This window comes from Numenius arquata, chromosome Z (genome assembly GCF_964106895.1).
Source record: "Numenius arquata chromosome Z, bNumArq3.hap1.1, whole genome shotgun sequence".
In the NCBI taxonomy this organism is placed as follows: Eukaryota; Metazoa; Chordata; class Aves; order Charadriiformes; family Scolopacidae; genus Numenius; species Numenius arquata.
In genome coordinates this window covers 70,669,797-70,695,583 of record NC_133616.1, presented here as the reverse complement: position 1 = coordinate 70,695,583, position 25,787 = coordinate 70,669,797, and the positions used below count along the sequence as shown (strand labels likewise).

The following is a 25,787-nucleotide window of genomic DNA, read 5'->3' as shown; positions in this document are numbered from 1 at the left end:
GAGGGTGGTCACAGACAGGAACAGGGTGCCCTCAGAGGTTGTGGGGTCTCCACCCTTGGAGATATCCAAAACCTGAGTGGACATGGTTCTCAGCAATTTGCTCCAGGTAACCTGCTTTGAGCAAGGGGATTAGAACAGACGATCTCCAGAGTTCCACTTCACCTCCAGCATTCTGTGACTCTATTTTGCTTGAGGCTAATTTTATTTTCTAGCTGAGACGTCTGTAGCTAAGTTGAGCCTGTGACACACGTATTTCCTAATAAAGGACAAGAAGCAGTTTTTGCTACTAAGAAATCAAATGGGGATATAAAGCAGTAGGCAAGACGAATATCCTTCGTTGGAAGATCTGAAAAACTAACTACTGTTCTATAAAACTCAGCTTTTTGGGCCTGAACACCTTCTGCTTGGATCACCAAAGCACCTCATGGAACACGAAATGAAATCTCGTATACAGGATCAGGTGGGGTTTTTTCTCTCTTTAAGTCTTAGTCCCAATTTCATAACTTTGTATTTTGCTTCTTCTATCTTTGCATTTTGTACATAATGAGTTTCACTCCTAAACGCAGAAAGCTTAGAGTCTGTTCTTGATACCTGTTGCAAGCAAAACAAGCTCTTGGTCAGGACTCCAGCTCATGGTACTCAGACCGCTGTCCACACTTCCAACACATTCCACCTGCAAGACCAAAATAAGATTACAGAAGTGCAGGAACACGAGTGCAGGACCATCCCAGGAAAAAAGCAATCAGTCACCAAAGCAGGGAAATCCTCTCCTACTTAGAAAAATCCTAAGTCTTACTTTACCCTTTGTGTTGAATGAAACAAAAGAAACATTTATAACCAAAGACAGTTCTAGAACGTTTACATATGAGAGCCCAGATATCTAGAGACTAGCATTTTCTACCATACACTGCTGTGGACAGGCAAGCCACGGTTTCAATTTCGGTTCTTTTATGGAGTGTATATTCTGCCCTTAATCCTGCTTATGGTTCCCACAAAAATCAGTTCATCTGCCCAGACAAGGGAGACTAACCACAGCTCAGTAATAAACATACAACTACCCCTTGAAGAAATTAAAACAGTGTCATCCTTTTTTTTGAAATCCCTTGGTATTGTGTCCTTCCTGCCACATTACCTGCTTTGTGCTGAGATTGCACAGTAGGATGTCTCCAGCTGCTGTAGCAACACACACGCACTCCTGCTCTGGAAGATCTTCGATACCCACGATGCAACCACTGCCATCCTCGGGCATGAAACCTTCCGCAGTCAAGGAAACTTCTCTCGTCACCTTGACACAGAGAGACAAAGGACTTATTAACTACACATCACCTCACAGGGATTTTTTTCAGAAATGACACAATAACTTTCACGAGTATATTTCATCCTACTGCCATAACACAAAGTATTACACAGCAAAAGTGAGTATGTGAATAGGACCACGAAACAGCCAATATGCAAGTAATCATCTTCACTTATCTATAGGAAATTGTGAGGGTTCTCTTATGTTGAGTGCTAGACAATGAGAAAACTCACATAAGGGTGTAAATAATAAATGGCAATACTACAACTTTCAATTTTTCTCACTAATCAACTTTCAATCCCCTTTTCATACTTCTCCGTATAGTGTCAACATTAAGAGGAGAATGGGTAGCTGCTTAAAGTGTCCCAACACTTTTAAGATGTCATTCAGACTTTACAGACACAGCATAAAAAAAAAAAAAATTCAAAGGAAAACCATTTGGATGTGCATTCAAGTACAGCAAAACAATAAAGTTTTAGCTAAGATAGATCTTTCTAGCTTAGCTGCATGAATGTTTAACACATCTGGTCATCAGAGGAAAAAACCACACTAATAAAGACCTGAAATATACCTCCCAAAATAACAGAAAAGGAACCTGACACATTTAGCAACTTCAGATAGGCTTCAGATTTTTTTAATTCTAAAAAAACCTTAGTTGACAGCTTTCACAAACAGACCACTGTAGAGATTTTCAGAACACACCCTTCTTTAAAAATGAGATCCGAGGAAAGCCCAAAAGCTCTTTTGCCAGCTACCTTCAGAAATGAACACACTGAAGGAATTACATGCCCCAGTGACATAATGTGTTTCCAGAGACGACATTGCAGCCCAGCTCTAATAGGAACTCATGGCTCAATAATAGTTTTTTTTCTTTAGAGAGATGCTTTTTCCCTGTCCCCTAGAGCACTGTTTCAAAAGCTTCCTCACGTACTTTTCACTATCCCTTTGCTGTTTACTTCAGTTTTGTGAGTTGTGTTTCTGATATAACTGTTCACCGGATCATGCTTAAGACTAAATGACAAGAATGACTCACAGCAAATACACCCACCCTCTTGGAGGCAGGTTTAGTACTTCAAAAGCACAACAAATCACCAAGATCACAGCGCAGCCTCACAGCCAACTTTCTAGGCACCAAGAAACAGCAGCAAGCTGTGTCAAGGCGCAGCAGGAGGCTCTAAGACCCCGCAAACGCCACTAAAAAGAGCGAGCCCTGTCAGAGGGTTGCCGCCACCAGCCCCGAGGCGAGCTGCCGCCAAGCACCGACGCGCTCCCGCTGACAGAGCTCCAAACGCTTTACTCCAGCTTTGCAACGGGCGGGCCAAAGCCTGACAGGTACCAGCACCCTCCCCCGAAGCCACAGCCCTGCCCCGAGCCTGACAGCGACAGGAAAGCGCGGCTTCTGGTGCGCCCGCTGGCAGCTCTCACCGTGTCGCCGGCCGGGCCCAGCTCCAATAGGCCGTGCTGGGAGCCCACGAGGACCGTGCCGGGCTCAGCGCTGAGGCAGAAGCACTGAGGGGTGCCCTGAACGACGGCGGGGCGGCACCCACCGGTCCGCAGCAGCCGCAGGTTCCTCATGGTGCAGCGATGCCGGGCAGTGCCGCGCCGCTCACGGCGCCGCCATCTTCTCCGCGGCGGGCCGGCGGGAGGAGGCAACAGCGCATGCGCGGATGGCAGAGGGCGCAGGCGCGGTCCGGGGAGCGCCTGCGCAGTGCGCGGAGGGCGCATGTGCACAGCGCCGGTGCGGGCGCGGCCCGAAGGCGAGTGGGGAGGGAAGGCGGGTGGTCTGGTCCTCACAGGAGCTGCGACGGGCCCGGCCGCCGTATCGTGGCCTCGCATCAAACCCTTCCCGAGGGCTCCTGGAGGCATCAGAGCCTTCCTGCTGCGGGCGGCTACCGGAAAATGCTGTGCCCGGCAATGCCGCCAGCGCCAGGCAGACCTGGCAGCGTCGCCCGTGTTCGGTGCAGATCGCTTACTGTCACCTGCTGCTCCTGTCAGGTCTCTTGCTCATCCCCTTCCCGACCATCTCTCCTGGCCTGCTGTGGCACAGGCGGCTGTGCGGGGTAAAGGGCTGGGACTTGGTACCCGTGTTAGGCCAGGACCTTTGCGGAGCAGGTGGGTGTGTGGTGGCAGCATGGCAGGCGCCCCCGCGCTCTTTCTGCGCTGCCTTTGCTGCTGCCTCACCACCACTTTCCCCTTGGTGAGTCATGCAGCGTGTGCTGCATGGGTGTGGAAGCCGCATGGGGTTGCGGCTTATACAACAAAACCAGTGCTTTTGAGTTTTCACCAGCTCAGTTCCTGGTGTGGTTGTGCCAGTGCCAGGGTATAAAGTAACACTGGAAGAAGGATGGTTATTTTGCAGGCATGCTGGTACTAACCAGTTCAGAACTTGAGACTTAAGGCACTTCCAGGGCAGCATACACATAGACAGGCTACTGCTGTCCTGGTACTACCATTTTTGTCACACTCGGTCCTCTCCCTCCAGCTGCAGATGAGGGGGGAGGAGAAGGACTTCATGCAACCACAGGTATAACCTACACACTTTCCCCCTTTTGTTTAGTGGGGCTAGACTCCATCAGTGCTCATCCAGTCTTGATGGCCATGTGCTGTGCAAGCTGAATTTGGGACAAATTGGTTTTTGGCCATGGAAATGTGTAGAGTTTGCATGCTGTAATCAAGCTTAATGTGTGCTGCAGTTGTGGAGCTCAGGCCAGTGGAAGGATGGGCCACCAGATGTGGACATTTTTGCTTCTTGCTGCTGCGGTAGTAAACTTGGCTAGAATTGGTGATGAAACTTGGTAAAGTTGGCTGAACTTTGGGGTTTCTGGAGACCAATGGAAATGAGTCATATCAGCAAGGCGCAGCCATCACTGCACACAGAGAAAGTCAAAGCCATACAGGCTCCTTACCTTGGGGACAGGGTGTAAGAAGTGCCTTCCGAGGCCAGCCGGAGCAGCTGCCAGAGAATGTGAGCCTGGCTGTGCTGTGTGTCCCATCCCCTTCTCTCCCCCGGGACCTGCCCTCCAGGCTTACCGCAGTCTCTGACACCCGTTCCCTGCAGTATCTCTTTTGGGGGCTTTTTCAGTCTTGACCCTTTGGCCCAGCTTTATCCTACCGGCCTCCAGTCTCCCTTGGCACCAAGTACCATCTTTTTTTACGGGGTGAAATTTGTTTGCCGTGTCTGATTTGCCCCAGCTGACCGCACGGCAGTGGCTCTCACACTGTGGGGTCTGCTGAGCAGCGAATCTGTATCCACTGCCCCGGCAGTTTCGCAGATTTGGGGCACATCCCACCCAAGCAGATGGGACCTGCTCGTCCCCTCCAGCCCAAGTTCCCCCTCTGGGCTTGCTGTCAATGCGCCGCATCACCGCGGTGAATCATTTTCTTCCCGATACTCGGCTGAAATGCCCTTTTTTAGTGTTTTGTTTTTTTTTTTTCCACGGCTGCAGCTGGCGTCCTGCGCTTCACACCCCTTTTTGCTCGGCTCCCCCCGTCCCTGCCGCCCTCCCCGGGCTGCGCCGCGCTCCGCCCCGCCGGGCTCCGCCAGGAAGCGGCGGCGGCGACAGCCGGGGCAGCCGGTGGGGCCGGAGCAGGTACCCCCGGCCGGAGCGGCGCGTCCCCGCCCCTTCCCACCCCTGCCCATTCTCCGGATCCCCCTCCCCCGGGCCGGCACTGAGGTCCCCCCGCCCCGGGCCGGGCGGTACAAGCGGTGCCAGGGTCCGGTCCCAGCCGCGCCGGGCAGCGCAGCCCTGTGCCAGGCTCCAGCAGCCTTCGCTTGTGCCCTGGCGCCGTGCAGCTGGGCTGGGAGGTGCTTCTGCGGCGCTGGGGGAGGCACGGGGGGGCTGCCTTGTGCTGCTCGCACCAGCAGCTCCAGAAAGGTCTGTGCAGGGTTCACCCTGATCTTCTCTTTTCATTGATGAGTCAGTGTCGGAGCTGCTTTCAGCTTCTCAGCTGCTTTCATCTCTTTCAGACAGTTCCCGGGCCGAAGGAAAAGGAACTGGACCGAAGGAAACTTAAGGCAGAAGCCCCTCTTCTGTTGCTGTTTGATTTGTTTTGGAGGCTCCAGTTACCTGCTTGGTGGTGCCTGCAGCAGTAGTTCTATGCAAGCAGACTGACTTCCAGGGGCATCTCTCCGCTTCTTTTAAGGAGGTGAGATCTTCTCTAGAGTGCTTTGCAATGCAGGTCTGACATGAGTCCTTATAACTTGGTGCTTGAACCCGAAATGCTTACTTGATCCTGTTCGTGGACCGTCATGCTGCAAGAGGCGAAAGTGTGATGGAGTCTTCAGATAGTACAGGAGGTCCTTATGCTGGTACTGCCATAAAAGGCCCATGGTCTGTTAGGGAGAGTTGAGACTGTTGCTTCCTCCTGATGATTGTTCCTTTGTGCAAGGCAAAACTAGCTTGGAAATGAAGCTTTTGGGTGTTTCAGAAGCTTAGCTGAGGTAGCATGTTCATGAAGGGTGCTTGTTCCTCACATTTGTGAATGCATTGAGCAGCAGGATATGTGGTGTCAGGGGAGGGAACTAAAAGAAGCTAAGTAGGTTTCCAAAAAGAGTGAACGTTATTGATAGTTGTCTAAAAAGCTACTGTGGGAACGGGAGTGGGCAGCAGTGATGGGTCTTAGCCAGACCCAGGATGGGTAAGGTTTTTTTCAAAGATAAGGATAAGTTGTTCCTACGAGCATGAGCTTGGGTGACATCTCTGTGTGCTCCACTAATCTCTATGCACCTGTTGTCACACAGCTGGCTGTCGTGTTCAATAGTTCGGTGTCTGCCGTTGGATTCCCACTAACATAACACTGTGACAATTTATCTGCTTAGCTATTTGCTTCAGATATGTTAGTGCTGGAACTGAAGTCTCTCATATTCTTTTCCTTTCTTGATCTTTATACCATGTTTTTAATTAAAACAAACATGTAGGAAATTATTTATAGGTATTTTTCTGGAGCGTTACTAGTTTTCTTTATACAAGGGCCATGGGTGTCTGCAGCTCTGAGCAAAAAAACCATACCTGCCATGTGGTTAAGCACTTGAAAAAGTGCCCAGAAACGTGGCAGAATTGCCATACATGCATATGATCAAAATTCATCTGAATGTTGACCTGAGTAGCTGGCTATCTCCTCTGCGAGGGAAGTTGGACTAGAGATCTCCACAGATCCCTTCCAGCCTCATTTTTGTTTTTTTCTCTTGCATATTGTGTTCCTCTTGGGAACCCAGCCGTTTACTTTGGCCACTAAGCAATCAAGTCTCCTTTGCAAGGATCACAGAATTACTTTCTCTCATGCGTAATGCATCATACGAGGCCTACTGGATGGAGACCTAACACATAGCATGCAAGCTTTTTAACAGCAATCGTCAACTGACACAAATGATTTATAAGGGTGCTGCAAAAAAGCTGGATTTTTCTCCAGACACCAATGTTTAAAATATTAGCTGAACATTCAGTGGAAATGCCAGGATGCACTTACCTGAAATCAGATATATAGAGGTCATCTGAGCCAAGGAGTTCAGAGAGCAATGACCAAAAGTCAAAATCAGGGACCTTGGCTGGGCAGTTTGAAAGCTAGGGAATGGTTTTGGTTGTATGCCAGACCTGAGCTTGTTCCTCCTTTTTCATTTGCTGCAGGTTCTGTAACAATGATGGTGTAGTCGGGATCTGCTGTTACTTATTTACCTAAAGAAATTCTTGTTTCTCTTCAATTCTGAGTATATTTCCTGAAAGAGATGAAGAAAGGGCTGGGCAGCGGAGCTTGTCCCCTTGCCGCTCCAGGCAATTTAGTGGAGTCAAATCCGGACAATAACAGCAACAACGGAGCTTCAATGAAAGAGAAAGACATGCATTCCTCTTCTGGAGAACTGGAAAACCTACAGCTGAAACCCAGCAGAGAAACACCCAGAAAAAAACTCTGTGGCTATTTAAATAAGCTGGGCATCAAGGGGCCAATCAAGACCTGGAAGTCTCGCTGGTTCTTTTACGATGAAAACAAATGTCATTTACTATACTACAGAACTGCACAGGACATCAACCCTTTGGGGTCTATCGATATCGCCAGTGCCAGCTTTGACTGCAAGGTGGAAAACGGGGAAGGGGTTTTTGAGATCAGAACACCAAACAGAGTTTTTACTTTGAAGGTAAGGGCCAGCATTTTCCTGTGGGGGCTGTTATGAAACATTCCCAATCAGGACAGACACATCTCTGCTAAGATACCTTTTAGCTTGAGTTTCATTTTAGTCCTCCCAGCCTGGACTGTTACCATTTGGACCAAAAATACTTGCATTGTTTTGGCAAGACTAGGACTCCTTTACCTGTGAGATGGCTGTTGTTTAACAGGAGTAAAAGCCAAACTAGGTGCTGAATTAAAATCATTGAGGAGTCCAGCAGTCCACATGTAATTTGCTGAACAGAAACAAACTCCCCTGTCTAAAATGGTTGCTCTAGCAGGAACTTTTGCTAGATTTTTATCTCTGTGAACATTGCTGTTAAGAAGCTCAGTGGGTGATTCCTGGCTAAAGTAATCATGACATTTCAGCTTAGCCTTGGAGCATAGTAAACCAAAAAACATTTAAAATGAGGTCAGTGGTCCACTGAGGTTCTATTACTAAGGCCATGCTGAAGATTTACTCTGTCCTCCCAAATCAGTGTTAGGACCAGAGGATATAGCATAGGCTTGACACAGCTGGCCTTTATTTCTGCTGACTTGGGCAGTGAAGTGGTGGTCAGCCCTTCAGGATGTGTCTCATGCTGATGAGATTATTCCCCTCCCTTTCCTGTTTTGTATTATGTTAGGCAATCAGCAAGCAGGCAACGATGTACTGGCTGCAGCAGCTACAAATGAGACGTTGGGAATTTTGCAACGCTCAGAGCAGATTTCCTGTGGGCAGCTCCCAGCTTGTGAATGAACCTCTGGCTGGCAGAACAAGTAGGTGTCGCGTTATGTCAGCCTTTTTTTTTTTTTTTTTTTTTTTTTTGCTTTCAGCTCCCCAGTGATGAATAGTTGTTCTTCATCTCTAACTGGGCAGAGGTTTTGGCCAGGTTTTTAAATGCAGGTGCCAACTGTCAATGCTTGGTCGATATTTGGAACTTCTGGCTTTATTATGGATGAAAGTGAATGGGCAGTCTCCTAATCCACAGCATGTGGTTGGAAATGTTCAGGTTTCTTATGATCATGAATTCCGTCTTGATTTTCCTCATGCATGTGATGTGTGCAGGTTTGATATATCCCAATCCTCTTGAGAGGTCTAGTGAAATTTACAGCAAACAAGGTTTTTTTCAGCAGTGGTGGGATGAAGATGTGCATTCCTAGCAGTGGGAGTACGCAGGCTGGTGGATCAGCGGAGGACACAAGCAGGGTGTCCACCTGTTTCATTATGACTAGATGCACATTTTGTTTGAAACAAGTAACCTCTTCCCTAGTAAGTGTCTTCTCTAAAAGATTCTGGGTACCTTGGCATTTTGCTACAGCAGGCAGTAATTTGGTAACAGACTGTGTTTGTGGAGTGTTATCTGCACAGTAAAAATATCAAACAGTGTTTGGGATGGGGGAAAAGAAAAAGCAACAGCTCCTCCTTATTCCTTTAGATGGTTAAAGTTTGATTGTTTAGGCTTAGTCATTCTCATATACAAATGGTTGAAGTCACTTGATTGTCCTTGAATAGATGACTCTATTTGTACATGGAACTTTCTGTAATTTGACCTAAAGCAAAGGAAACCTGCTCTGCTGTTTTGTTCCACCTGGCCAGTTGCACATGGAATGTATACCTGTAGTAAAATGTTGTGGCTCCCAAGTTACCTGAAGGAGCCAAAGTGCAATGGAATTCTGTCTTGCTCACTTGCTTCTGTGTCCTGGTTTGTTTTTACATAGGTGTTGTTGACAATGAAGACTTTCTGCCTCCGGTGAAAACACCAACAGAAGTAGTAGGTTTAAAGGCAGCATCTTTGCCTGCACCCCAAACATGTACTGCTTTGCAGAACATCTCCCTTAAGCACCCTTGGACAGAGATACAGTAAGTGCAAGAGGAGAGCTGCAGTGCAGTTGATGTGCTGGCCTGCCACTTTGTGCTCTCCTTGCCTGTCACGTGTTGTGTGAAATAGGACTCTCGCCTAGGTGGAAGAACCATGAAACAGCTTTTTGAAGGATATTCCATGAGAAAAACTTCCGGCCAGAGGGTCTTTCACATCCCCTTGTTCCAATGCATTTCACATCATCTAGCTCTCTTCACAAAGATCCTAGTGGCAGACCTAGGGCTGGGTTAAGCTTGCTTCAGTGTAGGTAGTGGAACATCGCTCTTGGAAGGGCACACGAGCAGGCTGAGCTGTACTCTGTAGGCTAGTGATAGAAGCCTATTAGCACTTTCCAGTGGTTTCAAAGGACTTTGAATGTAGGGCACTCTCTAAAGCAGGAACTCCAAGCAAAAGGCACTTGAGCCTGTAATATGGCCCGACAGTGCACGCTTGCTACTCATTGCAGAGTTTCAAGTAAGTGAATATTCCCACAGCCTACAAGGATGCTGCTTTCAGGGCTACAGGTTACAACCCTTCGGCAGTTACAGTTGCACAAACACAACCCCCATCAATATCTCCTTAAGTGTGTCCTAACCACTTATTTACATATAATTAAAAATGTGTAAGGAGCCACAGGTATGGTAGGTAGCCTGGCACCTGCCAAATGTTTTTGGTGGGGAGGTTGGCTATAGTTTTTTACCACCACTACTATGGCTACAATCTAATGCCAATAGGAAGAAAGGGCCCCTGTGGGACCAATGAGGATCAGAGTCAGGTGTACTATTTTGCAGGCTATGCATTCTCCTCACTTTGATTAAAAATAATATGATCACATCTCCTCTCCCCGTCCCCAGACTTGTTTTTGCTAGCTTGAATAACAGTTGCTTCTCTTCAGGCAAATTGCATTGCTTCCCTGGTTCTGTGAACATTTCTTCAGGCTCTGTCACTATCAGGCTGGATCTTATGAGAGTAGCGTGTCTGATTTCAGCTAAGTTCATCAGATCCCTGAGCTGCTGCTGTCTCAGAGGAAAAACAAGGTGCAGCATGAGGTAGAGAAAAGTAGGAAAGTTGCATTGTGTCAGTGACAACTGCAGACTACAGGGAATGAAGGTCTGCTGATCTTATGTGCCAGTATGTTCCCTGAGATGAGAAATGTCTGGTCTGCTGTGGAGCCATATAGTAATAAGGCAAAAGGAGAACAATATCTAAATGGCAACTTCATTTACAGTTAGGAAGTAGATGACACTGTGTCTTTTGTAGATCTCAAAACAAGGGGCTTGTTTTGTTCTAGCTGATGGACAACATAGGAGAAGGTAAAAGACCTGTATAGAGATAGGCAACTCTCTCTTTCCTGTATAGGTTTTACAGAAAATGTTTGTGCATTTATGATTCTGCCTGATGCTATGAAGTCATCTCTTTGTGCTTATAGCAATATCTGATAGCAGCAGCTGTAACGAACTGGTTCTGAGTCTGATTGCAACTTTGTTCTTGAATCTCTTTACTGCATCAAAGTCTATTATAGAGTTTGTTGTGGCAAGGTTATTAAATGTGGTTCAGAGCACAGAATCTGTGGCTGCTTCAGATGTGATCATTGTGGCAGTTTTGGCTGTGCTGTAGATAGCTGAGCTTTTCTTGGCATCTGGGGATTTCCACAGTGAGCTAAGGATAGGAAGGGAGGGAAAGAGAGAGAGAGGGAGGGAGGGAGGGGAGGAAGGAAGGAGGGGGAGGAGGAGAGGAAGGGAGAGAGAGAGGGAGAGAGAGAGAGAGAGAGAGAGAGAAGGGAAAGGAAGAAGGGAGGGATATGGTTGGTCTACTTTTACCCTTGATCCCTCTGTCCAGCCTGATGCATTTATGTACAGGGCTCAAGCACATGGGGAAAAATCTCCAGATGATTTACACTGCTCTTCTGGTACTGATTTTGTGGCACCTTCCTGATTTACACCAGTAACAACCTGGCTCCCCTCAGATCCGTCTATTCCATGAACAGTTAATTTTCTCGGCACATAAAGGAGATGATAGGTTTTGGGAGTAGGGGTGGGATACGAGGAGAGGTAAGGCATTGAATAGTTGAATATGCACTGATTGTAGCGATCATTTCTTCTCCTGTTCACTAGGCTGTCTCAATCTCTTCTTGTTTCAGAAACACTGTCTACAATATCTGTGGCTCCAAGCAGCTCTTGGGGAACAATGGGAACATCTTTAGCTTCAGTGAATTCCAGGAGCATCCTGAGAACCCGGATGAGGAGCAAGAGGCAAAAGTGGAGGCAGAGTGTGCAGGTGCTTGTTACTGAGCTGTGTGGGCTGATCTGAGTATGATGTCTTCTAGCAGGGAGTCAGACTTAGCAGGAAAGGGAGGGTGAATGTGGCAAGTCATCATGGGACATGAAAACTCTATCACATTGTCTCAGGTCTTTTCCTGTGTTGTTGGCACAAGACTGACTTTTGGCTCTGCTTCAGGCTGCACCTGTCTGTCTCCAACTTCTGCAGTCTTCTGCAGAGGCAAAAATACCACCCATGGTGCCAGCCCAAAGTGGTATTTCTGAGGTAGAAGTTAAATTGCTGCATGGTCACAGGGTAAGCTCAGCAGCTCCACTGCATGCTTGGGAAGTTACCTCTCCACAATGGTGACTTGTATTTGCTGTGTGCAAGATAGATGGGTAGGGTGCAAGATGGGTTAACAGGTATTATAAAACATCACAGCTTTGTTTATTCTGGGGGTACCTGTGGCTGATCCCTACTCTCTGTGCTTCAACCCTGTGGATCCTAGCAAGTCAATTTTCCTTGTTGTGTGTGTCAGTCTTGCTGAGCTGTTGTGAGTCCCCCTTTAGCAAGACTCAGGAATCCATAGTAGCAACCCAATTCCTTGTAAACTGACCGTGTTTCCCTACAGTTAAGGAGGGGATCCCGGAGGATGGAAGGATGGAGCCCAGGGTGAACTGGGTTAGGAAAGCCAGGTGGATGAACAGTGGTTTCCCAGGCTTGCCTGAAGAACTGTCCAGGGAGAGGAACCCAATGGATAAAGTGAGTGTCCTACAGCAACAGATGCTGACACTCACAGAGGAAGTCAAGTCACAGAAGGTGAGTGTGTCAGAGAGTCTGCTGCATGTAAGGGCAGGGCCCTGAAACTGGTCACAGGGACTCCCTTACACCTTGGTATTAGGCTGAGAAGTGCTCAGCAAGCACTCACTGGCGACTAATTGAAGCTCCTGGTGTTACCCCTTGTATGTGCCTGACTGTGCCCAGCACAAGGGAGAATGGGCTGCCCTTCAGCCATTGTGCTAGGAAGTGCAGCTAGGAGAGGGGATGGAAAGGGGAGGTAAAACAAATCCGAGTCCGCTCTGCCCGTGTCTTGCTGGTGCATCTCTATTGCTCAGTGAATGTACGAAGTACAGGCCTCTGACACTGGCAGGAACTGCCAGGCTGAGTCATGCTGTTAACAGCAGGTCATTCTTTTTGAAGAGTGATCCACCATGAAGAGATGATTTGACTGTAGAAGTCATGGGTCACTGCAAGGGCTGTCTCTCCTGAATGGTACTGTTCTTCACAAGTATGGAGCAATGCCAGGCTCTACACTAATGATGCTGGTAGCTCTTCCAGCAGAAGAGGCAGGAGAGCCAGGTCCCATGGTGGGCAATCAGATACATCGTTGATTTGCTTTCTTAAATGGCTGAGATAGAAGAGCCTGGATAAGCAGTATGTTGCTGGGGCAAGCTTTTGTGCCTTCATGTGGGATGGCGTGAGGGAGGACTCTGGCAGAGAGAAGATTAAAATGGATACAGCAGTTTCCTTCTGGTAGCACAGATAGATGCAGACTGCATTTATTTCATATTTCCCTCCTTCCTATTTTACCACACTGCTTCTCTGGTCTCTGCTGGGCCTCCCAAGAAGGATGACTGTAGGAAGTCAGAATTCAGACAGTGTGAGCAGCAGCTTGTTTGTTAGCAGCCCTTGTTTGTTAGAGTGGCTAAAGTCATCTGTTGCCTGTTGCAGAGACCTTTCAGGCCCAGCTTTGAAAGCAGAGCTTCTCCGCTGGGGAAGCACTGATTTCAAGATTTCTGCCTTCAGTTTTGCCTCTGAAAGGATCCTGACGACCTTTCACTGTTCATTCCTTACTGGTTGGCTCTGTGCTGTCCATGCTGCCATTGCCCTGGTCGGCACTGTGATGTAATGGCTTTGCCTTTCCTTTCCAGGAGCTGGTTAAACTTCTCCACAAAGCTCTGGAGGCAGCCCAGCAGGAGAAGCGAGTGTCTAGCATGTATCTCACTGCAGCAGAAGATAAGGACAGGCTGGAGCTGGTGCGCCACAAAGTGAGACAAATCGCAGATCTCACTAGTCGACTAGAAGCTCTTGAGAAAGAAAAGAAAGAACTGGAGCAGATGATGACTCTGAGGGACAGCCACATCCAGGAACTCAAGGAGCATGTTCAACTTCTGATGGAGAAGAACCACGCCAAACAGGAAGTCATCATGGCCTTGACAGAGCAGATGGCCCGAGAGCTCTCTGACCCCCTGCAAGAAGCCAACACTATCACTGCAGAGACGTTGTATAAACAGCAGGAGGAGATTGAGCACCTGAAGGTGTGTGAGACACCACAGGTCATTTGCGGGCTCCTATTTCTGTGCCCTCTGGTTCAGTGGGAGGGTGTTCCTTGTGGGAAGCACAGAATATACTTCTGCTAGTTGCTCCATCTGCCCCCAAACCAAAAGCAGGCTGAAAGGCGCTCAGCTGGTACCAATAGGGTGCTCAAAAACATCTGGATCAGTTTCAGCTTCAGCTCAGAGCCTGTTTTATTTGACTTCATGTCACCATTTGGTACCTGCCTCTTTCTTCACTCTTTTGTTTCACTGCTGCTGTTGCTGACTTTGCTAGCTCTGTTCTACTGTGTTTCCTTTTTGCAAACAGTTTCCCATCCTGGTTCTTTCAAATCCAGCCTGTTGTATGTTACTGTAGGCACAGTTCTGTTGACCAGTTAGCGTGGGGTGGAGAATTGCCCACAGTGCCACTTGCTGCATTGTGGGAGAGTGTTTGTTTTTGCTGCCAGCCATGGGGCTGAGATTTGCATCAGTTTTTTAAAAAAAACCAGAACAAATCATGTATATTCGTCATCTTATTTAAGTGCTTCTCTAGCTTTATATCACCGGGGTGTCTCTGTGTTTTTTAAGCATGTACATGCAGTGCACTTAGCATTTTCAAGTGTCTTGTCTATGCATGGCACTTCAATTTAATGTTGTGCCTTGATTTCCTTTGTAGGCATTATTTGTCCTGGGGAGTCCTGTCTTCTCCCCAGAACGTGAAATTGTTGAGATATTTTCTTGTCCTTAACACAATCCATACCTGAGGTCTCTCTTGGGATTTAAAAACTGAACTGGAAGGGCATTCCAGGCCCTTCAAGAACTCTCCTTATGCGACTGTTTTGCTTCATGGCAGGATGATATTGATGCATACAAAACCCAGAACCAGTTTCTCAACTCGGAGATCCACCAGGTTACTCGACTCTGGACAAGCGTTGCTGAGAATGAAAAGGCCCTTCTGATGAAGGTAAGGCAAAATGACATTTTTTCCCTTGGTGACAGCTGTTACTGATTTCTTTCCAAAGTCATCACTGGAATGGATTTTGGTCCAAAACACACCAGGAATGAGTTTTCTTCCCAACGTGTTTCTTTAGAGTGGCTTTTTTTTTTTTTTCCTGCTTTGTGTTGTTTCTCAATTAGACATGATTATTTTCACTCTTCACTGAAGTAAAATGCCTGCAAAGCTCCCTCTTAAGGACGCTAAAACTTAACCCATATTTTCCTGAGAGCTGGCAGACTGACTGAGCCTGGCTCCATCTAGTCTTGATTTCTCTACCAGGTTTAGCACTGCCAGGTGGCAGCACTCTCAGGTCCTGCATCTACATCAGAGTTTGCATGTTTTCTTAAGCTCTGTTTTTATTTCTAGCCTGGTAACCGTGCATAACGTGGTTAGTCTCAGACTTGTCTAATCCCACCTTCTGGTCTCGAGCCACTTACCCAAGCTGATACTGCATGCTGGCATTTATTCTGTGGGTTTTCCCTGGGTTTTAATTCCCTGGGTTTTAGGGTATGTCTCCACTGTCTTGGATTCTGGAACAGGGCAAAAAGCTGCTTCTGAAGTGTTATTGCTATTCTGACATCTGTTTACTTTCTAGTCCTTTGAAACCATCCTAACTTACTACTCTTCTCTGTTCCTGACACTGCTGTAACCTTCAGAAAGGTAGTAATCAGACTAACATGCCCAATGTGAGGCAAAATGCTGATTAAAGTGGTATTACAACAGTATCCCATGCTCTTTTCTGACCCCTCTATATGTAGTCTACTTCTCTCTTTGGTTTCTGCTTTGTTCTTGTTTTCAACTGTTGCTTCCCACTGAGCAGGAGTCTTCATTGAGCTTCTTGTGAGACATTGGGTGGGTCTTGTCACCTGTGTGGCCTTAATTCCCCACTTCTGGAGGAGGGATAACAGTCCTCATTCCTTTTTTCTGTTTTCTGTGCCCGGTAGTATGGTGGTGGCAGGGAGTGTCCTGCTGTCTGAACTCAGCTGGGCTTCCTGTGTTTGAGAAATGTTTTATACCAGCGCCATGGGACTGGGGTTGTTGAGGGGCGTGTGGTCACCTTGTCTGTGGTCCTACTGTGTATTCTGAAAATGGTATGGTCATCGCTCAGTCCCAGGAGCGGTGTGTTTTGTCAGGAGACAGCTCAATATGGGGTAGAGAACTTGTCTGAGGAGCAGGAGAAAAGCCTGCAGAGAACTCAACTGCAGCGGTGGCTTTTTGGTTGTGTCCTGAGTTGAGCTGGCTAGTATATAGCCACCCACTGGTGCAATGCAGTAGCTAAAGCAGGTGGTGCTGTAGAGGTCTCCCACTCAATAAGCAACTTCTCTCGCATGCTAGCTACTACAGCTTGTGCTTGTTCATAGACCACCGTGGTTCATTCCTTGCTGCAATTCCACTGACTGTAGAAAACTGCCGGATGTGTTTTCTGGGGCCTTGCTGTTCAGGAATCTTCATTTTATGTGTGGACCAGGCCAGTAGAGAGCAGTGGCAACGCAGAAAGAACCTCCAATGAGCCAGCTCATTTTGTCATGTTTCCCCATCAGTGTGCCTGCCTGCAAGCCCGAAACTGCCAGATGGAGAGCAAATACCTGATGGTCTTGCGGAAGCTGCAGGAGGCTATGCCCGGCCTCCCCAGCTCCCATGCTGAGTTGGTGAGGAACCTCATCCAAGAAGCGCTCCAGTGGGATGTGAAAGAAGGAGCAGAAGAAGGTTTTAACTTGAACCCTGTAAGGTAAGAGGCAAGAGCATGGGTATATTCACACCCTTAGGTGGCTGGAGGTGGAGGCCAATGCGCAGGCAAAAAAGATCCAGGGACATTTCTGTAGCAGGGACTTGGAGCCATGAGGTAGGAGTGGAGGTTGAGAAGGCTGGTTTAATTTGGTGGTATGGACACCATGGATATCTGATTGTAGCATATCACTGTTACAGCTAAACTTTTCTTGGCAGAGGCAGACAGCATGGCAAGCAACAACTGCTGTGGTGTGCCTGGGAGGTAAACACTGGACATGAGTGTAAACTCCTTCTGTAGGAGAGGAGGCCTGCTGGGAGATGGGGGATCTCCAACCTTAGGGGTTTTCTAATCCCAGCCATACAAAGGCACAGTTGTAGTGCTGGGGACAGTCCTGCAATGAAGGAGGGATGGACTAGAGACCTCCAGAGAGCCTTGCCACCAGCGCTGCTGGGGTCCTTACTTTTGTGTTTGTGCTTTCCTGCCCAGTTAGTGACCCAGTTCTGTAGGAGCTTTCATTTCATCTGGTTGGTCAGACTTGCAGGTTCTCCAGGTAGCTTTGGAGATGAGGCCCCAAGGCCAGGCTTAGTCTCTCTGTCAAGAATATGATGATATCTTACAAGTATCTCAGCCTGTGGACTAATGATGCACAAACCCTCAATGAGCACTCCTGGTGTTTTCCAGTCAGTAGGAGACTTGCACTCTGTACAGGGAGACATCAGAAGGGACTGTGGATGTCTGTTCATTGGTTTGAAGCCCCAAAGCCTTTGTTTCACCCCCTTCCCACAGAACTTTCTCTGCCCTAGGACATGGTAGGGAGAAGGTACATGGGTTGAGCTATATACTCCTTTAGGGGCAGAGGAGCAGACCTGTTGAGGGAGGTCTGATGAGGTTGGGCTGTAGCTCAGAGCAAAGTTACACTTGAGTTCATCTGTGTATGCCCTTCTGCAGGCTCTTATTTGTCCTCAAGGCTCTGAGACAGTGGGCATGGCAGGCTCTCACATGCAGCTGCCAGAGAAATAAATGAAGGAGGAGTACCTGTGCTCCGGCATGGGTGACAAGAACCTGGCAGCAGGCTGTAGTTGGGATGGCCCCAAGCAGTGAGCAGCCCTTGACACAGATACCAGCACTGTCCTTCGAACTAACCTCTGCCTTGTGTCCCTCCAGTGAGTATGATGAATATGGGTTTATGACTGTACCTGAGTATGAAGTTGAGGACTGGAAACTTTTGGCCAAAATCCAAGCCCTGGAGATAAAGTCCAACAACCTGCGGAGCCAGGAAGTAGTGGAGAAGCCCCTCCGTGACAGGTGGAACAGCGTTGGAGAACTGAACCCCTCTGCGGAGCTGAAGAGCCTGATCCGAAGTGGCATTCCAGTGGAGCATCGGCAACGGGTCTGGAGGTGGATTGTCAGCCGGCACTGCAGTCATCTGCCTGACCACTACCAACAGCTGTTGCGGCAGAGCAAGAGCACCGAGCACCCTGCCTGCCGGCAGATTGAGCTTGACCTGCCCCGCACGCTGACCAACAACAAACATTTTTCCTCTCCTACATCCCAGCTCATCCCCAAGCTCCGGAGGGTGTTGCTGGCATTCTCCTGGCACAATCCTGCCATTGGATACTGCCAGGGACTGAACAGGTGAGGAGCCAGGTATACTGGTTCTTTATGGGATAGCACTGAGGAGGTGTAGACACATACTCCAGGCTGTGATTCAAGCAACCCCATGGTCCTGCCTCTCTAGAGTTCCATCCTGGCTCTAAGTTTCCTCCAGAATTCTGCATTTGGTGTCTTTTTTTTCACCCAGTGGTGTTGCTGGGATCAAGCACGCAGCAGGATGCACTTGTTTGACATCTCCATAGTTACAGAATAGGAAGGAACAGCTATGGGAGTTGGAGTGAAGCAGTCCCAGAATAACAGCATGAGGCTGAATTTCCAAGTCTTAATGTGCTCAGCAGAAGAACACCCTTGTGATTCCCTTTTTTGCTGAGAAGAGCTGGAGGAAATGTTGGGAAGTGTTAGAGATGGGGGAGTTGCAGCAAATGACATGACGAGAGGCTGAGGAAACTGGGGTTATTCTGTCTGGAAAAGAAAAGCTTCAGGGAATGTAAAAGCTTCTTTCATTTCCTGAAGAAGTCTATAGGAAAGATAAAACCAGACTTCTAAGAAGTATATAGAGGCAAATAAAAGAGGCACTGGGCACTAGCTGCAAGAAGGGAATTTCTAGTTGGACTTTTTCACGTGAGGGAAATCTGTGTAAGCTATTCCTGTTGTTCTTTGGGTGGTCTTCAAAAAGATGTTTTCCACTGTGGAGAGCCCTTGATACCATCTTTCCAGTCTGGCTGAAAGGTGGTAAGTCAGAGCTGAAGTAACCTGATAGCCTTCTATGATGGCATGACTGGTTGGATAGATGAGGGGAGGGTGGTGGATGTTGTCTACCTTGACTTCAGCAAGGCTTTTGACACAGTCTCCCACAACATCCTCATAGGTAAGCTTAGGAAGTGTGGATTACGTGAATGGGCAGTGAGGTGGATTGAAAACTGGCTGAAGGACAGAGCTCAGAGGGTTGTGATTAGGGGCGCAGAATCTAGTTGGAGGTCCCTAACAAGTGTTGTTCCCCAGGGGTTAGTACTGGGTCCGGTCCTCTTCAATATATTCATCAATGATCTGGACGAAGGGATGGAATGTACCCTCAGCAAGTTCGCTGATGATACAAAACTGGGAGGGGTGGCTGACACACCAGAAGGCTGTGCTGCCATACAACGAGACCTGGACAGGATGGAGAGTTGGGCAGAGAGGTGATGAACTTCAACAAAGGCAAGTGTAGGGTGCTGCACCTGGAGAGAAATAACCCCATGCACCAGTACAGGTTGGGGGCTGACCTGCTGGGGAGCAGCTCTGAGGAGAAAGACCTAGGAGTCCTGGTGGACAACAGGATGACCATGAGCCAGCAATGTGCCCTTGTAGCCAAGAAGGCCAGTGGCATCCTGGGGTGCATCTGAAAGAGTGTGACCAGCAGGTCGAGGGAGGTTATCCTGCCCCTCTACTCTGCCCTGGTGAGGTCCCATCTGGTGGACTGTGTCCAGTTCTGGTCTCCCCAGTTCAAGAAGGACAGGCAACTGCTGGAGACGGTGCAGCAGAGGGCTACAAAGATGACGAGGGGCCTGGAGCATCTCTCTTACAAGGAAAGGCTGAGGGACTTGGGTCTTTTTAGTCTGGAGAAGAGAAGGCTGAGGGGGGATCTGATCAATGCTTATAAATACTTAAAGGGTGGGTGTCAAGAGGATGGGTCTGGTCTTTTGTCAGTAGTGCCCAGTGACAGGACAAGAGGAAATGGGCACAAACTTGAACATAAAGAAGTTTCATCTAAAAATGAGGAGGAACTTCTTTACTCTGAGTGTGACAGAGCACTGGAATAGGCTGCCCAGGGAGGTGGTGAAGTCTCCTTCTCTGGAGACATTCAAAACCTGCCCGGACGCGTTCCTGTGAAACTTGCTCTAGGAGGACCTGCCTTCGCAGGGTGGTTGGACTAGATGATCTCCAGAGGTCCCTTCCAACCCCATATCATTCTGTGAAGGGGGCAAGGGCTGTAGAATAATGTATGGGAAAGTGAGCTATGTCACATAATATGGAGTATCGCTGAGTGAGCTCTCTCCTGTATTGAAATAGCCAAAATCAGCACACTGCTTAACTTCAGCAGATCTACAGAACATCCCCTTAGCTGGGGAGTCTGGCATGGTCACACCTGTTCTATATTTGATGCTTCCTGTTTGCTGACAGAGGCACATGGGAAAGAAAATCACAAGCCCCATGGTTCCTTCAGAAACCTGCAGAACAGATCGCTTGCCTCTCTGACCAGCTGTCCTGCCACGTTGGTCTTTTGGATGCTCATAGAGCTAGAGGCATGCCAAGAGGGATCTTGGGTTCTCCGGTTTGTGGGCTGCAGTCTCCTCCTGCAGTACTGCATTGCCTCAGCATGTCTTGTCCACCACAGATTGGCAGCTGTTGCCCTCCTGGTCCTGGAAGATGAGGAAAGTGCTTTCTGGTGCCTAGTCCATATCGTGGAGAACCTAATGCCAGCAGACTACTACAGTGACACACTGATAACATCACAGGTGAGCTGGGCACCCTCACATCTGCTTGGACCCCGATACAGTGATTTACAGTGAAGGTTTAAAAGCAGGCAGTCAGCTTGCAGTGTGTTTGATTCCACCTTGGAATCCCTTCCATTGCAGAGGTGGTGTAGATTTGAGAATACAAAATTGTTACACGCACAGGAGCAGCAAAATTGATCCTCATCACTAGGAAATTGGGCACCGCTCCTGAATAATCCCTTGAAGGTCAGGTTAGTCAGAAGGAAGGTGCCCATTAATTGCAGTTACTTGTTTTAAGAGGGCCTAATAGAGGTGAAGCAGCAAACTCCAACATGTGTAGAACTAGGTATGAAGAAGGCACTATTCTGCAGCCCTTCAGATCTTTCTTTGGAATCTGCACCCATTCTTTGGAGTGACATGTACAGATGGAAGAAAATACTGAGATTTTTATATTCACTGTACTTTCCTCAGTTCATGATCAAATACAGTGTTAGTTTTGGCTTTGGGGTTCCCTGCAGATCAGAAAGCCTTCTGGCCATTTGAAGTAAAATGTTGTTCTATAAGTTGCTTACTCTCCTGGTTCAAAGTCACTGGATTTCAAGATTTTCAAGATGTGTTGACTTGTATCAGATGTACTACATCCTCCCAGGCAGACACAGAGCCAAGATAATTCCATATAGTTCAATGGAATTGTAATTGTGTGGCCACACCACCCTCAGCCAACAGTGCCCAGTCTGGTGAGCCTGGCCGTGACCTTGGTGTCTTTATTGTGTGTGGTCCTTTCAGAGAGAAGAGGGTTTTATTTGTGGGTCCACAATAGATGAGGCCACAAGCATCAGTAGCTGAGAGTGATTGATTGTGCCACTGAATTGGTTGACTAATGTTTACTGGGGCAGTGGTGTGCTGGTGGAGAGGCCAACCCACAGACTGGAGAAGCAGCCAAATCACTGTGCAGATAGCAAAATGTCTGTCCGGAGCAGGTAGCGTTAGCTGTGAGATATAATAGGCAGCGCTCAATACTTGACACATAGTGATAGACAGGGAAAACGTGGCAGACTGAAGACACAGAGGCTCCCCTGCGTTTGGTGAGAAAAGACTGTCAGCTGCGGGAGCCTTTTTCAGAAAGACTTCCTGACCTCATAGTTGGTGTCCGAAAATCTAGCCAAGACCCATGTGAAGAGGAAGGTCTAGGGTGATGCTTTGTGGGTTGGCTTCATAAACAGAAAGCTCTGATATGGCTGGAAAGCTTAAGGTTTAGCTGTTGCAGATTTTAAAGACCACGCATATCCACTCGTCTGGTTTGTACCACTGTGCTGTAGCTAAGTGGGCTGACACAGCTAGGGCAGTAGTATGATATGGCACAGGGGAAGACCTAGCCATCATCTTGCTCCTAGCACTTCCCCTCATAAAGTCATGGCTTCCCTGAGGTGAAGCCTTTATAAACCTGGGTCAAGGATCTCACCAACTACATTTCTGTGTCTTGGCTCATGCAACCAGAAGCAGAGCACAGACAGTACTCAGACCACAAAGAGAAGCTAAGTAAGAGGGTCAGGTCCTGCTTGTGAAGTCAGAGGAATACTAGGTGGTTATTCTGTTGGGCCATATGCGGTCATTCAGACCAGGGCAGGTTTTAATCCCTGTCATTCAACTGGATGCTTGTGGCATCATAGAAAATCCCAGTAAGACTGATGCAGAAAAATGTGGCAGCGTTTTCCCTCTTGACTTTGAGGTTGGGAAAGAATACGATCCTCTGAGTGAGAAGAATGTATGTATCGCTGCTTGCTTGTTGGCCCTGTTTCAGTTCTACGCCTTGCACTGAGTACAGCATACAAGTACACTGCTCAGTAATTTTGAAGTGTCGGGAGACAAAGGTTTCTCTGCCCTTCCTAGGGTATGGTTAGGCTAGAAGGCAGCACTGTTGTCCCAAAGCAGGGTCGTTTACCCAGTGTGCAGATGCCAATATACACATGGAGTAGAGGTACTATCTATTTATTTCATTTCTGCAGAGATGGGTGCTAGGTGGTGATCCACAAAGCTAGCACACCGGCCTAAAAAATCCTAGGAATATTTATACAGTTGAAAACACAGAAACACACACCCTTAAATATAATTATTGGATAGTGCCTTATCTTAACAATTTCTATCGGTTAGTACAGTCTCTCACTTTCATTTAAATTTACAAGGTCCTTTAATTGGACCATGCTCCAGTACTGGGGGAGGGGTAGGGGGGATAGTCCAATTGGATCTCCAGTTGAGTTGGTGGTCGCGATCTTGCACTGCCACCTTTACCTTTCCCCCAGTTCTGCAAATTTTTGTTGACTTCACGCCTTATCCAGCAGCTGTCTGGTTTTCAGCTGTTTTTTGGCGCCTCCTGTTGTGGCATGTTCCTTATTATCAGCCTTCTGTTCTTCTCCAAGGGTATATTCATTAGCAAGGCATTTATTGTTTATACTGAGTGAGCTTTGTGACCTTTTTACAGCTCCTTAGTGTTACCTAGTGAGAGATTCTACCTTTTAAAATATATTTTACTCTTTTAAAAGTATATTCTACATTCTTAAAGTACATAAAGTGCATCAGCACCAGTGATTACCGTGGCATGCGTGGACCACTGTCCTGTTGCACTGCTCTTCTCCTCCTACACAAGGACTGCTCTTGAGTAGGACTTCATTGTTTTCTTTTTTGTCAACTTTAGGTAGATCAAAGAGTCTTCAAAGACTTCCTGTCAGAGAAGCTGCCTCGCCTCATGGCTCATTTTGAGCAGTATCGGATTGATGTCTCACTCATCACCTTCAATTGGTTTCTGGTGGTTTTTGTGGACAGCCTGGTCAGCGACATCCTCCTGCGAGTGTGGGATGCCTTCTTGTACGAGGGAACTAAGGTGCAACTCTCAGTCTAGGCTTCCTCCCATCTGCACCAGCTCTCAGACATCATGGCAGGGCGATGGACATACATATGTGTCAAAGAGCCTCATGTCCTATCTTGCCTGTTTGGTGGGGTGAGGCTTGATGCCTCCCAGCCTCTGTTTTTTGTGTACTTGCTGCCAGTAGGCAGACCTAGTCCATGATACTGGGCACAATATCCCTGGCACTTTTTAGCAGGTAGTCCTGCTATGAAACAGCTCTCTGACAGACCATGGTGTCTTCTGCTCTGTGATCCCAACACAGCTGCGAGTATGACAGATACAGGAAGCAGAGGATGGGCAGAGAGTTAGTATCTGAAAACGTGAGTCTTGCATTGCCCTTGTGCATAGGGAGAACCCTTGTGAAATCCATTTGGAGGATGCTTTTGGAGAACCTGGTATGCTCTGGGGTTGTAAATGAGCTTACAGAGGGTCATTCTCTTGGGATTAGCTCTGTGCTTCTTTAGGCCTGCCCTAATGCAGCCTATTGAGAGCAGAAGCCCAGCGTCCAGCCTGTAGTGCTTTGTGCCCCACCTCATGTTTTACGCCAGGAGGGCCTGGTCCCTCAACTGCCTAAGAGTTTGTCAACTCAAATACCTTTCAACCCTCCAGGTGATTTTCCGCTATGCTCTTGCGATTTTCAAATACAACGAGGAGGAAATCCTAAGAATTCATGACAGTGTGGAGATCTACCAGTACCTCCGCTTTTTCACGAGAATGATCACGGATGGCAGGTAGGATTGTGGGTTGTAGACAGCCTTCCATCCTGGGTTTGTACTTGCTTGCCTGTTAGGTCAGCCTAAAAAGAGTTGCGACCAGTCCGTTAAGAGAGGTTCATGCGCATTGGCAGGTCCATGGGACACAGATCAGTTTGTCTTTTTTTGACTTTCCCTTCATGGTGTTACTTAAAGTCTTTTTGGCTTGGGAAGAGGTAGGCTACAGCAGAGCAGCTTTTTTGCAGCAGCTGGAACTTGTGCTGCCACTTGCTGGGTTTCCGTCAGCTGTAGTTGGGGTATTTGGGAACACAGCACCACTCAAAACCTTTAATGGCAACATGTGTCTGAGTGGAAGATTTCTGTGACCAGAAGAGCTCAATGTCGGGAATATTCCTCCCCCAGGGGCTATCAGAATTGGCATCTGATCCACTGTCTCCTGACTGGTAGCTGCACACCAGTACCTTAAAAGGTGGTGTGGTGTAAGGCTCCTTAAAGCATTGCTTGGGTTGGTATTTGTGTGAGAAGGAATTGCCTGTGATTCCTTTAAGACACTGCTGCTTGGTGACTTTTGAGCTCAGAGAGCTGAAATCTGAGGCCCTACTCTTTGCTTACCCCAGGATGCCCTTGGTGTATCTGTTACCAGCCAGCAGATCAGTTCACCAGACCTGTCTTTTCCATTGTAGGAAGCTGATGAACATTGCCTTCAATGACTTAAACCCCTTCCCCATGAAACTGCTGAGGAACCGGCGGTCAATGCACAGAGAAGAGCTGGAGGCAGAGCTATGTGAGCTGGAACAGATCAAGGCAGCCTATGTAAAAGAGAGAGCAGAGCAGGGGGCTCAGGACCTGAAGGAGGTTGTTAGTGAAGAGGAAGAAGAGATTTAACAAAAACAGAATTCCTCATCACTTCCCTCCCACCTGGAAGAAGGCCTTCAGTAGCAACTGTCTGTAAGAGATGAAGCTGGGGGGGAAAGGGTCGCGGCAGAAGTTCATCTGCCCCAGGAAGTAAAGGCTGTAAGTATAGGACCATATGGGGACCAAGCCAGACTTTGTAATGGATTGGAAGGTGTCAAAGAAGTTTAATCCTCTTCTGTACTTCTCCCCATCCAGCCCACCCTGCCTTGTACAGTTCAGGATTACAACTTAAGGTCCATAGGAAATATCAGTTGTGGTATGATGACAGAAGTTGACATGCTGCAAAAGACCCAGCCAGGCAGGGTTCTTCTACCTTTTCTGATGGAGGCTTGAAAGAGATCTTTATGTGCAAGTAAAACCACCAGAAATAAGGAACCGAGAGCACTTCTGCATTGGTACCTAAAGCTTCTGAACTGGTCAGAAAGGAAACCTGCTTTTAGAAAGCATGGTGTGTATAGTGGCTAGCCTGCCAGGAGGGCATGTGTTTAACATTGCAGTTACTGAGTGTTGGGCCTGAGGAAGTCCTGGGATTGGAGGGCATCTTCCTCTGGAACTCGGGCTGTGACAAGTGA

At 47.9% G+C, this 25,787-nt stretch overlaps 2 protein-coding genes across 3 annotated transcripts in view; one reads left to right on the top strand and one right to left on the bottom strand.

Moving 5' to 3' along the window:
• ELP1 (elongator acetyltransferase complex subunit 1) overlaps positions 1-2,921 on the bottom strand; it is a 30,027-nt gene extending 27,106 nt beyond the window's left edge. The window contains exons 1-3 of one of the 2 annotated variants that reach the window (XM_074166874.1): positions 2,723-2,921; positions 1,133-1,285; positions 592-673 (exon numbers count right to left, since the gene is read on the bottom strand). In XM_074166874.1, coding sequence (XP_074022975.1) covers positions 592-673; positions 1,133-1,285; positions 2,723-2,872 — 385 coding nt within the window. In that variant the 5' untranslated portion in view covers positions 2,873-2,921. The remainder of the gene's footprint in view (positions 1-591; positions 674-1,132; positions 1,286-2,722) is intronic. The other variant, XM_074166873.1, reaches the window with a different exon arrangement.
• A 4,098-nt stretch (positions 2,922-7,019) lies between these two features.
• TBC1D2 (TBC1 domain family member 2) lies at positions 7,020-25,185 on the top strand. Its single transcript, XM_074166004.1, has 13 exons — positions 7,020-7,427; positions 8,083-8,215; positions 9,158-9,299; positions 11,438-11,574; positions 12,188-12,375; positions 13,488-13,874; positions 14,725-14,835; positions 16,410-16,597; positions 17,762-18,232; positions 20,586-20,706; positions 23,378-23,563; positions 24,197-24,318; positions 24,984-25,185. The coding sequence occupies exons 1-13, from the start codon at positions 7,020-7,022 to the stop codon at positions 25,183-25,185; spliced, it is 2,796 nt and encodes a 931-aa protein (XP_074022105.1).
• The last annotated feature ends 602 nt before the right edge of the window (positions 25,186-25,787 follow it).

Excerpts from the sequence above, each read along its gene's own strand:
- TBC1D2 (XM_074166004.1), top strand. The coding sequence starts at position 7,020 with ATGAAGAAAGGGCTGGGCAGCGGAGCTTGTCCCCTTGCCGCTCCAGGC. Across the intron at positions 12,376-13,487 it reads AGGAAGTCAAGTCACAGAAG|GAGCTGGTTAAACTTCTCCA; the intron begins GTGAGTGTGTCA and ends TTTCCTTTCCAG. Across the intron at positions 16,598-17,761 it reads TTTAACTTGAACCCTGTAAG|TGAGTATGATGAATATGGGT; the intron begins GTAAGAGGCAAG and ends GTGTCCCTCCAG.